This window comes from Xiphophorus couchianus, chromosome 17 (assembly GCF_001444195.1).
Source record: "Xiphophorus couchianus chromosome 17, X_couchianus-1.0, whole genome shotgun sequence".
Taxonomy (NCBI): Eukaryota; Metazoa; Chordata; class Actinopteri; order Cyprinodontiformes; family Poeciliidae; genus Xiphophorus; species Xiphophorus couchianus.
The window spans coordinates 5235674-5251079 of NC_040244.1; the positions used below are offsets into that span (position 1 = coordinate 5235674).

At 41.0% G+C, this 15406-nt stretch overlaps 1 protein-coding gene across 9 annotated transcripts in view; it reads left to right on the forward strand.

The window, feature by feature from the left end:
* wnk1b (WNK lysine deficient protein kinase 1b) overlaps positions 1-15406 on the forward strand; it is an 88606-nt gene that overhangs the window by 64376 nt on the left and 8824 nt on the right. For 4 of the 9 annotated variants that reach the window (XM_028044274.1, XM_028044275.1, XM_028044279.1 and 1 more), the window contains 20 exons: positions 1106-1351; positions 2775-2836; positions 2922-3072; positions 3236-3352; positions 3504-3605; positions 3816-3867; positions 3991-4131; positions 4249-5074; positions 6081-6409; positions 6496-6557; positions 7649-7705; positions 9262-9327; positions 9457-9493; positions 9575-9654; positions 9885-10166; positions 10250-10524; positions 10624-10699; positions 10787-10916; positions 12022-12207; positions 12509-12601. In XM_028044274.1, coding sequence (XP_027900075.1) covers positions 1106-1351; positions 2775-2836; positions 2922-3072; positions 3236-3352; positions 3504-3605; positions 3816-3867; positions 3991-4131; positions 4249-5074; positions 6081-6409; positions 6496-6557; positions 7649-7705; positions 9262-9327; positions 9457-9493; positions 9575-9654; positions 9885-10166; positions 10250-10524; positions 10624-10699; positions 10787-10916; positions 12022-12207; positions 12509-12601 — 3370 coding nt within the window. The other 5 variants (XM_028044277.1, XM_028044278.1, XM_028044276.1 and 2 more) reach the window with 4 other exon arrangements.

The following is a 15406-nucleotide window of genomic DNA, read 5'->3' on the forward strand; positions in this document are numbered from 1 at the left end:
TTTATAGCATGTTCTGCTTTGATTCACTTTAAACTCTGTCTTAGTTTGATTCATTTTCTTGTCTTTTGATCCTATTGCATGCTGCTTGTCTTTCACCTCTGGGATTGTGTCGTCTTTCTGTGGTGCGTGTAGTTTTGTGACCTAATCCTCTCTCCCAGTATAGAGCATCTTTATCTGTTATACCAGCAAGCTCTGGTTCAGGTACTGTCATAATACATATCGTAGACCAATGACCATCTGTGTGTGTGTGTGTGTGTTTGTGTTGCACCCTTCAAGCTAACCACACATCAGTGCTATTTGTTGGTGAATCTGTTTGATGTCCCACAGATTACAGGCAAATTCAGCCTCCATAATTGAATGAAATAACTCTGTCATCTTTTGTTGCCGTTCTTCCTTTGGCTCTCCTACTAACTCCTGTGATTAAAAGCATGAATCATACATAGCAGGATATTTTATGGAAATGAAGATGGATACTAATTCCAGAATCAAAGACTGCTAAATATCAAAAGGTTAACGTTTAATCACCAAGCAAATGAGAACTTTAAATGAAAGCTGGATCACTTATTTAAAAATGTAATTCTCAACTACAGCCTTACACAAAATCAAGATAGATTTGGTTTTTTTATGATTTATTTGCACTTTTTTTATTTTTCCTTCATCAGTCTTTAAACAGAATGTTTTTCTACATATGTATGTTTCTTTTTTTGGCCCATGCTGTATGGGTTATTAGCCATCACTATCACGATTTTGTTTTAGTTTCTGAACACAGATACATGCATGACTTACAGCTATGCTATATGTGTGTGTCTTGTACAGAATTTGCTGTTCAGTATCTAAAAAACCTGTGCGTTCCAGGTTTTTTGCCTTCACTTTGCCTTCTACAGTCAGACATGTTTGCTCTTAATTTTCACATTTGAAATAACAAAGGTCATATGGCACAAAAGCCACAAATGTCGATTCTCACCACATTTTCACTTCTAATCATCGTTTGGGTTTATCTACTTCCTCCTCGTTCCTTTGACGTTGCTTCTATCTTTTTCTTGATTTTTTTCTCCCTCCTGCTTCTTGTTTCTGTTTTCCCCTTATCTCGGTACCGCCCTCTCAGCCCAGTTTACCTCCACCAACTTCTACTGTTCCCATGGCGACCCTCCCTTCTCCGTCGGCTCTTCCGACACCAGTCGTGCCCTCCCTCCCCTCTCCTCTGCCAATCCCTGTTGGGGTGGTGCCTACACTCGTTCTCTCTCCTCTTTCTCCTGTGCCCACACCTGTGCCTCAGCCTTTGGCCACTGTGGTGCCAGTCATCAGCGTAGTCACCGTCCCTCCTGCCTCTCCCATGGAAGCCCCTCCTAAGGTACTGGTTCTGTTCAAAACCACCAACTGGAGGTTATGGCGCTGTTACGGATTCGGGTAAAAATAAATGCTGCATCATCCAAAAGTCCTAAAGTCAATTTTTTGATTTGTATCCTCATTTTCTCCAGTTTAAAGCACAAACTTGTAAATTAGTTGCTGGTATTTCTGGCCAGACACCTACATCTGCTCGTCATGAGCATTAAGTTCAATTTGATTTAGGTCTTTAATTATATAAACTTTGTTCTTCCAAAGTCTATTGATGATACAATCAAGTGCAATGATTTGCATGATTAGAATTGGGTCCACATGTTTGAATTTACTGTGGATTTTAATTGATTCAAATCATAAAATTAAACATTTTGGCTGAGCGACTCCTCCTCCCCCCTTAACAGTTAATTAAATGCCCCGTAGCAAGCAGCACCTCCTCCATTTGTTTGGTTGTTGGTCTAAGCAAGCTGCTGGAATCATTCTGGGTGTATTTTAAACCACCAGTTCATTCAAATTGGTTGGTTTCCTGGAATCAACCCAATTATTACGCATAATCTGCACATCTCTGGCATTAATGAAATGTATATTCTTTCATTAATTTATCTTAAATAGTGTAGAGTTCGGATCTTTGGGAAAGCCATACCAGGAGCTCGATGTTAGCCAGTTCATATGTGTGATGGAGATGAGTGTCCTATTTGGAAAGTGAAGATTGATGCTACGGTTAGCATAAAAAAGTCAATTAAGCAATCCACAACAAATTGATTTATGTGTGCCCAATTCTGTTTAAAAAAAAACATTAAACTGATTTTGTATTTTTCTGTTAGCTGTGGAAAAAGAAGCGTTCACTACAAAATCCCTAATTCATTACCTGGATGGATATTTAAATATTATATCCTAGCCATAAGTAGAGTATGCAAGTCTGAAATGTCGCTTAAACAAGGAAAAGATTGTTTTGCATGCAAAAGTAAAGAATGAAAAAAATATTTTGACAACTCCAAGATTAAGTATTTTACTCTTGAGAGTATAAAGCTGGTTTATGAGCATTTCTTTGTTTTGTTGGTGTTGGTGCCAGGAATACAATTAAAATCTGGCAATTAGAGTCAAGAGTGCTGTGCAGAGTGTTGAAATGCAAAACAAATAACAGCTAAAGGATTTGTATTTACAGGACAAAGTCTTAAATTAAGGGCGATTTAACAGCTTTTCCAGGCTCGTACGTTTTTAAGTTTTATTAAAAGAGACTGCAGTTTGATGGATTCTGGGTCAGCATCTTTTAACATTTGCTGTTGAGATAATTCTCATGTTGTTTTCTAGTCTCCCTTAGTGTTTTTCTCAGCTTTAATGCATTTTTCCATCCCCACAATTTTCCTGGTGTGTGTGTGGTGACGCCTTATGTTTGTTCACGACAACATAAACATGTTGGGTCATGTGTGTTACAGTCGGCTTCGCAAGCTTCAGAGGGCCAATTACAGCCACCCCAAGTTCTCTCATCTATAGAAAGGTAATGTGTGCAAATAGATACCAGCTAACGTATAATAAAAACCTTTTCTCTCAGTGTTTATTTTTAACTCCTGCCTTTCTCTCAGCGGCCACTCGGAGACCTCAGGCCTGAGCGACGGAAACGAAGGAGGCGCCGGCCGTCATGAGGGTCGCTCCACCAAACGGCATCAGAGGCGTTCTGTGCGAAGCCGGTCGCGCCATGAGAAGACATCCAAGGCGAAACTCCACGTCCTCAGTGTAATAACTCTTTTCCGAATCATTCTGTCGTTTTAACATCTTGCTTTGTATGCCACAACATGTTGTAGAATTGTGAATTCAAATGCATGTCGTGAATTGTTGGTCAAAATAGAGATAATTTTTCTGTTTCTTTCTTTGTTTTGTTTGGTGTAAATGAATGCAGATCTCCAACCGAGGAGACAGAGTGGCAGAGTGTCAGCTGGAGACTCACAACAGGAAGATGGTGACATTTAGGTTTGATCTAGATGGAGACAACCCTGAGGAGATCGCCCAGATCATGGTACGGTGATGATCACCCAAATGCTTTTGTCCATATTCAGAGATTTTGCTCAGCTTCTGATATTCTTGATAAGGTTCTTGAGTAGAGGTGGGGAGAAAGGACTTTAAACCATGAAAAAATCTAAATGTGTCTGATTGTTTGGTTGTTCCAGGTTGAGAGTGAGTTTATCCTGGAGAGTGAGCGGGAGTCGTTCATTGAGCAGGTCAGAGAGGTCATCGAGAATGCTGATCAGAAGGGAGACACAGGTGGTCAGGTAAGGAAATAAATCTGGGTCTTAATTTTCAAAGGAAACGTTATTGGTCTTGTGTTCATTGTGGAACAATAATCTTTTGCAGTGTTGGAAGTTTTTGCTGAAATATTTTCTGACTTTGTCGCTTCGTACTCTCAAAAACCAGCCAGTTTTCTGAAGCGATAATAATTTAACCATTCTAGGTTATTAACACATTCAGTCATTGATTTCCAGATGATTGGTGACAAGGAAGAGCAGATTCCTGCGAGAAGCGGCCCCATGCCGGGTAGGAACACCTTAATAAATAAAACTGTTGCTTTGAAGAGAAAATCCACCAAAATCTAACATTTACAGTTTTAGTTTTTTTGTTCTGTCATAGATGGAAAACATTTGTTTTTATGTATTTTAGACATCCCTCCCAGTGCGACGTCACAGGTTGTCCACTCAGCAGGACGGAGATTCATCGTTAGTCCTGTACCAGAAGGCAGACTGAAGGACCAAACCCTGCCCCCCTCACCTACACCTGCCCCGCCAACTCCATCTGAAGCTGGTAAGTAGACCCGACTTATCTTCTTCCTGAATGATCTTCTAAAACATATATATATGTTTTATTATTGTTTGTTTTTTAACTTAAATTGGGTTTCTTCTCCTTTTGGTGTCTGTTTAGCTCAGTCTGATACTCCTGGCCAAATGTTGGTATTATCCCAGTCTGCCGGAGCAGTCACGTTACAGCAAGCCTTCTCTGAGCTCAGGCAGAGTAAAAACCAGTACGACGCAGGTCCTAACACCGCCCCGGCCTCTGTCCACTCCACACATCCTCCCCTGCAGCCCGCAGCAGTGGCGGCCTCCCCACACAGCAGCGTAGTCACTCCCTCCGTGGATTCAAGTCTAAATCAAGTCAAAGAGCAGCTCACTGAAGCGCCTCCTCTTTCCCTCTCCTCCACCTCTGCACCCCCCGTCTCCTTCAGTCCTCCCTTTTCTTCGTCTCCGCCTCCCACTGCGGTAAATCAGATTATCCTCCAGTCTCAGCCCGTGATGCAGGCTGCGTCTCGACCACAAGCACAAAGTCAGACGCAAACTCAGCCCCCGGCTTATATCCAGCCCCAAACGGTTTCTGCCGCCTCGCTGCCTACCTCCGTACCAACGGCCAGCATCTCCAGCATCCCGCCGACTGTGCTCACTTCCTCTCTTCTAGGCCAGACTGTCCCGTTTGTATCCTCGCCTCCTTCTTCTGCTCTCAAACTCTCATCGGATAATCCGTCAGTCTCCCCCACCTCAGCCTCCGCTATCCCCACTACCACCATCCCAGGTCCACAGATCTCTCCACCCTCCTCCGCCCCTCCAGTTCCCGCAGCTGGCATGTCCACCTCTGTGGGTCTCCAGCCGGTGACCACAACCGTTCCTCCGGTCCAGCCCACTCTGGTCCACTCACAGCCACAGACTGCAGCCCTGCCGGGGCAGACACACACACACTGTGGAGAATGTGACACGAGGTGAGACGTGTGTGTAAAACAGCGGATGTGAAAAATGCCATGTTTTTTTAATGGAGGTGCATTTCATACAGATCCAGTTTCAGCTTAAACCTGTAGCTTTTATTGTCATGTTCTTCTATAAAGTTCAGTATTTTTGTGCTTTCCAAAGCAGGGGTTCTACCATTTAATTATTTATTCAGAAGTGTTCAGGAATGACTCCTAGCACACTAGAGACAATAATAATCAGCCACTTTTATCCGCTCTTTGCCAGACCAGTATAAACAAGTCAACGCACTGCAAAATCACAAAATTTTACCAAGTAATTTTGGTCTAATTTCTAATGCAAATATCTTAGTACACTTGAAATAAGACGAAGCTAACTTACAAGTAACTTTTCACACAATATAGGGGCTTGTTTTAAGTCAATTCTTTAATATTGATGAAACTTATAAGTGAACTGAATGTCTTGTTCCACTGGTAGATTATTTCACTTATAACAAATACTTTTCCATCAATATTCAGGAATTATCGACTTAAAACATCTTCTATTTTTTGCTGATGTTGTGGAAAAAATACTATTTCCAAGCACTGTTCAGGTAAAATCACTCAATCAGGTTTATTCATATATTGCGCACAATACAGAGAGCTTGTAGGACAATCAGTAATGAAGCAGGTCTAGGAAAAGCTCTGTCAGGCAGAGACAACACATGAGTTTTATACCAAGGATAAAAAATTAACAACAAGGGGCGAGACAGTCTGGTTCTGATGCAGCTGCAGAAAACAGCTTCCAACCTTCTACATGTAACCCAAATAGTTCTTTTGGTGAAAGTTCATAAGCACTTCATATAACATGACTAGCAGATGTGACCTTACAAGTAATTTTTCCATCACACTGAAAAGTTACTTTTGTCTTGATTCAAGTTTATTAGATGCTCTAGAAACTAGACCAAAAATCCTGCCATTAAGTGTATTTTATATTAATTACTGATTATCTTCCAATGTAACCCCTCTATGTTGCCTGCCTCAGGACTGAGGCTTCCTCTGAGTCCGTAGGCAAACCGGACGACATCCAAGCTCTGGACATGAAGCTGCGCTCGCTCTTCATGGACCTCGGCGGAGGGGTGCCATCCACACAGGGAGACATCTTACCTGCTGACCCCGCCTCCGGCGCCGCGGTGGCTGGTACCTCGTCCCCCATCAGCGCTGGCCCTACCTCCACCACATCTGTAACAGCTCCTGGCTCCACCCAGTCGGTCAACCCACCGCTGCCCCCCTCCAGCCTGGCATTGGGCCCTCTGGGGTCAGCGGCACCCATGCAAGGCCCAGGGACACCTGTAGCTACCCCAGCATCGTCCAGTATGTAGAGGATTATGTTTCTGCAGTAATACAACTCTTTAAAAAAATGAATTCTTTAGCTGAATTTCTGATTCAAATCTCCTTAGTCATCCCTGCCTCTTCTATGGGCCAGACTACTCCATCCAAAACCCCCCTATCCAGGGTTCCGGTGAGTTCCACAGAAAATCACGTCTAATAACTCCAGAGTCTAATTGCTTGTGTATGGGTATTGGATGTATAGGTAGGAAGCATGGGCATGGTTATTTACTGCTAAAATTGTATTGTATACTGCAATATATACTGCTCTTACAACTCATCTGGCATGTAAGTTCCTTTTAACAAGGTTCCTGCACAATCTTATTACAGAATTTCAAAATTCAGGAAAAAAGTTTATATATTAAAAAATCTAACTTTCTAAAAATAAGCAAAATAATCTGAAACTGTTACTATGCGGGTCGACCACTCCATTTTACAAGAGAGCAGAACAGGCATTTGATTGGACAGAGAGGGATGCAAACGGTAGTAGATCATTTTTACCCAGAGGCATTAAATCTGCATAGAAATATTGTTTTGAGGGAGAGCACAGGATATTTCTAAACAAGCAGAGATGTTTTAGGGCAAACAGAACAACATTTAATGCCAAATATATATAATCCTGATCTTAAATTAAAACTATAGGGATAATTAAAATCAAATTAGAAATATTTTATTTATCCTAAAAGGAACTTAAATGTTGCCGTAACTCATAGCATTTTTACAAAGTGGTTTGGAAAGTGATGCTGCAAGTTGTACGGATCTCTGGTAGCAGTCAGTTCTGCAGCGAATCTGAAGAAGCCTCTGACTGAAGACTTTGTCATACATGCTAACAGCTCACCATCTGGGAAACAGACTTGATATTCCACAGCAACATGTCGTGGATGTTGTTGTTGGCAAGCATTTCTAATATTTAAATGTTTTTCAGCCCGATTAGAAAATCATACAGAAAGCCAGTCAAAAAATATACTGACAGATCCAAAATATTGTTTATCACATTCAGCTAAACAAAAGGCCATATAGAACGAACCAGTTTACATGAATCATTTCGATGCAAATTAAGTTTGAGTTTTTTGGGGGGTTTTAAGGCTGAGAAGGATCATTTGAAAGGAATGTGCAGGAACCCAGTTTTAACATTCTTAGGCATGAACACTACGTTTGTAATCTTTTCTCCAGATATCTGTTTGTTTTACTTTCTGCCACTTTCTACTCTTTCTCTGGGATCAGGCCACTTCTCCTTCTGCAGAACTCCTGACACCCTTCCCTGGACCTTGTCTAATACAGGTGTTTGTTTTTTGTGTGCTCATTTTAACACTATTGTATCTGCTGCAATGCAGCAGCTCTGTTTTTGTTTCAACTGTATCTCAGCTAATTAAATGTCATTTTTGTGTGTGAGTGTAACATCTCCATACTTAACGCTTAAAAAAAAAAAAACTGTCAATCTTTTTTCTAAGCTTAAATAATTTGATCGCCTGTGATGAGTCATTCATGATGTTAAGACAGGATGATTGCAATCTAAATGTCACTGATAGTGGAATGCATGCTTGAATAATATCCCATCTTGGCATAAAAAGGTCCAAAAGCCCAAGATAATTGCTGAGGTTCCAGCAGAACACGGTGAGGACGAGTCACTTCAGGCCAGAGACTTTCTTTATTCCCAGGCTTTGTTGTTGTGGCTGTGGCCGTCTAAAAATAGACATACTTTCAACCAGAACCGCGCACTAAATAGCGAGACATGATTTGAAGCTCCTTTTATGAAAATGTGACCTGCCTGGTTATAAAACTCACTCCATTTCTCTTATGCAACTCCCTCTGGGTGAGACCTGTCCTATTTGATTAAGGTAATCGTGCTGTAGTCCAGGTTCACCAGGGATCTGATTTTAATTATCTACTTTTTTTTTTATTGTGACTAAATTGCTAAGGGGAATGTGAGGGCTTTTCATTTTTCCACTCAGTGCTTATTTGTGTTTTTGTGCAAACAAGGAAACTTGGTTCTTATATGAAAACTTCAGGTAATAAGATCTTCATTTTCATTCAATTCTATTAAGTTTTTCTTTTATTAATTGTAATGCTGCTCAAATCATACATCTTGATGGCAAATGGACTGCAATATTGATGCAGTGATACCTCTACTCTTCATTTGAACTTTTCAAGAATATTTAATTTAATTTATGTCAAATTAAAGCTTCAATAAATAAACTTTATTTTTCTTATTCTACTACATCTAAAAAAAAAAAATCTGAGAAATACAAATAAATACAACTGGAAACTAATTTGATTTGAAACGATATAACATCAATTATTTAAAACCAAATTAATATTTTTCTAATTTAAATAAAATGCTAAAATAAGTTAAATATAGATGCAAATTAATAAGGAAGGACCTCAAATCTAACAAACATTTTTAGGTATACTTTTAAATTAACTTTAATTAAAACATCTTTTCTGTTTTGAAAAAGATTTATGGTTTTGGCTAAAATATGCTCATGTTACAAAGACAATGGTATTTGCAACTATCCTACTATAGATAGTTGTTTTTTTTAAACATATATTTAGAAGTTTAAAAACAGAAGGGAAAGAAAGTTGTAAAAATATCCATACCAGCAGGCGCTGTAAACATTCAGTTTTAGCCATCAAAATGGTGACGGTAGGAAACGGTGGATAAACTAAACCAGTTGTTTAAAATTTACAATGTGGATAGAAGGTGACAGTTTTTCCATTACATCCATGTTAATGTTGACAGGACCTTAATGTACAAACAAACTGCAGCCACTGATTCTTTAATGCTGCTGCTCTTCTAGAGCACAAGAGTCTAATATTTTGTCTACTGACTCCTTCAGTCACAGCAGCCTCTGGAAGACCTGGACGCCCAGCTGAGGAGAGCATTGAGTCCAGAAACTGTCCCTGTGAGCTCACACACACACACACACACACACACCGGTTCACACACTCCGATTACAGCCTCATTGTAGGATCTTAGGCTGGTGCTGATGGAGCCGCTCAACCCGTTTCTTCTCTTCTAATACTTACTACAGGTCTCTCACAGCAGTGTTCCTTCAATAGGACAGCCAAGTATGTACAACTTATTTACTAAACATAGTGAACAATTTATTTCTCTGATTTATTTTACAAAATGTTTCACCTTTGCTACAGTTCCATTCTCACTGGAAGAAGAAAAAGCCGCTTCCCCTGCTCCTCCTCCTACAGGTGGAATTAAATTAGGAAGATTTCAGGTAAATTTGTTTTTTTGCCCAGAACTGCACAACTTTGGTAAAGATGTGTTGAAATATTTTTATAATATTTGCACTCACTTTCCCCTTACAAAAAATGTAAAATTGTACACATAGAACTAAAATGATGTCCTCTGTTTTGGATTTAAAAACCATTGGGAATGAAACACTCGTAAATTAGACAGAATTGGATTCCAGTTCTTTTCCATCTTCCCTCTCGTTTTAACGCTCAGGTGTCGTTGGCTGCTGAAGAGCCTGCTGTCCAGCGCCCGTCCTGCACCGAGTCTTCCTCCACCACCTCCTCCACTTCATCCTCCTCCTCGTCCTCCAGCCTCTCCAGTCCGGAGAACACGTTGCACAAAGACTCCCCGTCCCGTCTGAGAGGGAAAGGAGTAAAAAGCGGAGACGTTGTGGACGGACTCCCCCAGAAGACTCTGGCGGGATCCCACCTCATCTCCCCTCTCGGTTCCCCGTGCCTCTCCCCCAAACCCACCACCACCATCGGCCGCTTCCAGGTGTGCATCGTTTCCCTTCATTCTGCCCTTTCCGTTACACCATCAGTTCACACATTTTCATCAAATGCGTACTTTGAATTCAGGTTACGACCAACTCTGAGACCCGGGTCGGGCGGTTCTCGGTCAGCCGTGCCCAGGAGCAGAACCAGGAGCCCAAGCAGAGCCCTCCACCTGCTGCTTGGGTTGCTGCTAACGGACCCAGCAATCCCGGACAGGTTCTGTCTCCAGACTCGCCTCATAAAGCCTCTCTACCAAGCCTAAACAACAACTCCTTCAACAACTCCTACATGAGTAGCGACAACGACTCTGAATTTGAGGATGAAGACTTTAAGCAGGAAGTCAGAGGCCTCAGAGAAAAGTAAATAAAACCTTGGGTTTTCCTGCATTTCCCAAAACTCTTTCCTTCAATAACACTTTCTACATTCTTGTATAAATGGTTTCCATTTTCTTCCTTCAGGCACATACGTGAAATTCAGGCCCTCCACTCTCGCCAGAAGGAGGAAATCGAGTGTTTGTTTACAAGGCTGGGAAAGGTGATCTATCACATAAACACCATGCCATTCTAAAATCAGCCACATAAATACTAGATAGTAACCTCTCCTACCTGGGATTTGGTGCAGGTTCCTCCACCTGCCGTGATCCCACCCCTCATCGCCTTTACTGGCAGAAGGCGGCGGCCCACCAAAAGTAAATCTTCAAAATCGTCCAGAAGCAGCTCCACCCATGGCAGCAAGAGCCCTTTACAGCCAGGTAGGCTCACCTTAGTGCAGCAGAGTTTATTTATTCATGTTTGGTCAATACCACTCACCATGCAAAAAGTATTCCCACCCCTTGAACTTTTTCTCATTTAATCACAATGCAAACACAAATTCCAGTTATGCCTGGGATTTTATTTGACGCAGCAAAGGACGTAATTGTAAAGTTAAAGCAAATTTTGATTTGTTTTGCAAATAAAAGCTGAAAAAGTTTGCATCCAAGGGAATCCTTGAGTCATTACCTTGTAGCACCAACCTTTGGTGTGTATTTCTACTCGCTTTGAATACATCCAGACGCAAAGCTTGTTAGCAGGAAGATGGACAAAAAGAAAAACATCTGTTAACAACAATTTTCAAGTCTTGCAACACACACTTTGTCTAAAGAGAAACCTCTTGTCTCTTTAATAAACCTCTTGTAAGCCACCGCTCAGTATTTACACTCATCCAGCTTCCCTGTTCCTGATGAAGACATGCATTCCCACAGCATAATGCTGCCAACACCATGTGAATGCGTTCACCGTTACGTTCAGTGTTCATTTTCATCCATCTAAAAGGATTTCTATGTAGACCATAAGATTTTATCATATTTAGCATGTTTGCTGTTTTTCCTAAATTTAAATTTTATGAAACTTTTTTTATTTGATCTATGATACAAAAAAATCCAACAGAACAAGTTGGATTTTTTGGATGTAAGTTGGTTGTAATGTGACAAAATGTGAAAATCCTCAATGATTACTTTTATAAGATGCTGTAAAGATGTTTCTAAAAGTTTTGTTGCACAAAAACATCCCAACGAGGTTCACATGTTTAAGCCTGAGCCACGGTGTCACTGGAAACATTGTTAAACCTTTACTCTGTTTTCACGCCTTTTCTATGTTCATGCATTCGTGTGCACATATATGTTGTGTGTTTTGTCACTCGTGCATGCGGGCATTTCACTGCATCAGGCTCGGAGCCGGAACATTTCTGACTGCTTTTCCTGTCTGTTTCTCTCTGTGGTGTTGTTGTGGGTGACGTTTCTCTCCGTCTGTCCTCTTCGATGTCTCTCCACGTCCGCTTTTCTGCATGTGCGTCGTGTCGATGCTTTCTGCGACCTCCAGGCAGCACTTTATCCGCCCAGAGCGTCCCGGCCGTGTACCCCGGCCAGCTGCCTCTGCTGGCCCCCGGAGTGCTGGCCGACACCGTGCTCCAGCCTCTCAAGCAGTCTGCGTCCAGCAGCAACCTCTGTTCAGCCTACACCAGCGAGGCGGCGCTGTCTGTGCCCAGCTTGTGTGCTCCGACCCCAGGTAAGCAGGTCACTGGGGGCTGCAGGCTGCGGCAGACCTCTGTGCAACATTTACACCGGCAGCTCTTTGCATGCAGACAGACAGGAGTGTTGCAGAAAACAAGAAGCTCGTCTGTCTGTCTTGCTTTGTCTTTCTCTTGAGTGTAAACGGTGTGATGGCTCATTCACTCTAACATCTTTTCTTTATACTCTTCAACTCTCTCATCTATCTTCTGTTGTATTTTCTCCTTCTCTCTCCTCTTGCTTTTCCTTCAACTCTGTCCCTGTCCCTTCTCTGCATCTCCCATCATCCCTCTCTTCAGGCTGTGTAAAGTTCAGCTGGGGTTCGGAGCGTGTGGCCTTCAAGCCGGGTGGCAGGAGGACGCGCTTTCTGAGTACGCCCTGCTTGGCTCTTTGTGTGTAACGCTTTATTTCTTTGCTCTTCTCTTGTTTATCCTTACTTACCTTTCATTTTTAAATGTTTTCTTTTCTTCTGTATCTGTCGAGACGCAGTCATGATTTCTTCCTGGTGGTTTTTGAACAACTGCAGCTGCAAGATGTTCAAAAATCTTGCAGCTGCAAGAACTAGACTTGTCTAGAAAAGCTAGATAAGTCTAGTCAGAGTTACTCTGGCAGAAATTAGAGGAAAACTGGAAGCTTTTCTGTCTGTTGTTTTAAAATTATGAGGCAGATTTACTACATTTCAGGGAGAATATGATGGATTTTGCCTGAGAATTTGAATTTTGTCCAGAATGAAGCATATTAGGTTTTGATGTTTTCCCTGAGAAAAGCTGAAAGTTGGCTTATTGCAGAAGTGCTCCAGGATTGTGAATCAATAACTGATTTGTGATATTGTTGAATAATGAGATGAAAGTAGCAGTTGCCATAAATCCATACAGTCCTCTTCATTGTTGTGATTCCTCCTGTCCTTGCTACGACCTTTAGTATCGTGAACATCGTTCTCTGAGTCCAGTGTCATTATCTACTGCTGAGATTATATCCATCAAGTTACCTAATTGAGATACAAAGTGTGAATTTATAATGTTTCAGGTTCTATAGCCAAGAAATCCATCTGCTAAAGTAAAGACAATGTTTTTGGGATTTTCCAGATCTGAGTTAGAATAGAAAATGATTTATTTCAAAATTTAGTCCCCTATATTATTCCATATCGGTCTAACCATCCATTTATTTTCTTTCTTTTTGTTCGTCCATCCACCCATCTGACCAACCATCTTCTGTCATCCATCCTTCTGTCTTCTGTCCATCCATCCATTCATCTTCCATTTTCTGTCCAACCTTCCATCACTAACATTGTGGTATATTTAGGAACAGTGTAAACGTAATGAGATGTTTGCTAACCAATAAAAAACTGATTGGCCAAAACCTGCAATCAGAAAATCACAGTTATATAAAAATAGACTTCAGAATCTCCACAAAGCGCAGCAGTCGGTATAAATCTGCATGGTAGCTAAAGTTTAGGTGATCAGATCAGAAACTACACTTAGGGATTTGTTTAGTCCTGCAGCTGAACATCTTCAGAGTCATTATCTCAGATTCTCCTATTCATGCAAACAGTGATGTGGTTTAGCATCTGTTGACTTCCAAACATGTGATTTAGAAACCCCAGAATATCTCTTACTTCTCTCTCCTCCTGCTGCTCTCTGCTGTTTGTGCCTCCTTCTAATATCTCCATGACTCAATGTGAACATCTGCACCAGCTGATCAGGCTGCCTTGTGATTAAATACTAACTATACCTTCATAACACACACCAGCACACCAAAACTACAGCAGAAAATATTTCTATCCACACAGAACCCACACAAAGCTTTTAATTTCTATTTTAACAGCATTAATGTGCATTTTTGAATGCCTTTATAAATACTGTGATTGTTCTAATGAAAAGAAAAGGATCCTGCTTATCGGAAGGAACACAAATTAATTCTGAGCTCGCACTATGAGATGAGAGATGAGAATGAAAGATGAACCTTTGAATCCTTTAGCAACCCTGACATTAATCAGCTACAGCTTTGCTACTTAAAACTTCAAAAGCAAAGCATTAGAAAACAGTCAACAAAGTCAGTGAAAGTCCTTGTTGTTCTGGTTGATCTGGTTACAAAAGTGTTTACAGGTGGCGTGAGTCAGTTCGGTTGAGTGTTTCTGAGGTCGACAGCAGAGCAGCTCCTTTGTTGGAAAATAAACAGAAGAGCAGCTGTTGCATCTGTTGACTGAAGGACTAAACAAAGTCATGCTCAGGTTGTAAAGTCATCAGGCCGTGAGCAGCCATGATCTGATTTCTGTGCCATGTGCAGCTTTAATTTTCCACATCATATTAGGACACCGTGAAGCGCCGACACGTTGGTCCAGCACCTCATCGCTGCTCCTTCTTTATAATTACAATTACCAGTGATTGGATTATTCATTTCATTTGGAGGTCCTGGTCTGTAATTGAAATCTGTGCTGTTAAAGTAACTTGATTGTGACGCCTATTTTATATTTAGTCTCCTAATTAACTCCTTAAGCAGGTCGCAGCGCACAGACTTTCGCAGTAATCCATTTGGACTGTTACGGCTACTCTTGGATTTTAACAAAAATCAAAAGGTGCCAGAGTAGTTTCTAGGAGGAGGGTTTTCCGACTCATCCAAAACAAAGCACTCGCGGAAAGTTTTCTGGTGGCAAACGGTGACTTTCTCAATGTACAAAAATAACAGAAACACTCTCCGAGTTGACTTTCCAAAAAAATGTAAAATTAAACTTTTATTTGGTGCGGTGGAAAAACTATTTCACCCCTCGCTCCTTAACCAAACAATCAGATGCCCTGCAGCAGCTGCTTCCGCTGCCTAATCACAGCAGGAGGCCACCTGATAAGGAGGAGGGTCTAAACAAATAAATAAACAAGTTACAATAGATATATTATTTATATAAATTTAGATCTGTAACCTTAATACATTAGCAAAAATAAATTAATCCAATTCTTAATAGGCTCCAACATGGACAAGGCGTGCTTTCATTTCTGTGAAAACAAACAGGAGGTTGTGACTTGGTGACTTGAGTTTATGTCATCTATAATTTTGTTTGTAATGGGAATTGTACTGTACTTTTTAAATCTGTCATTTCAGTCTGATTATTCTCGTTATCAAGTTTTTGGGGTTTTTTTGTTTTGTTTTTTGCTTTATGAAAGGATTTTTTCTGAATGCTTCTGATCCCTCTGCAGCTCAAAACC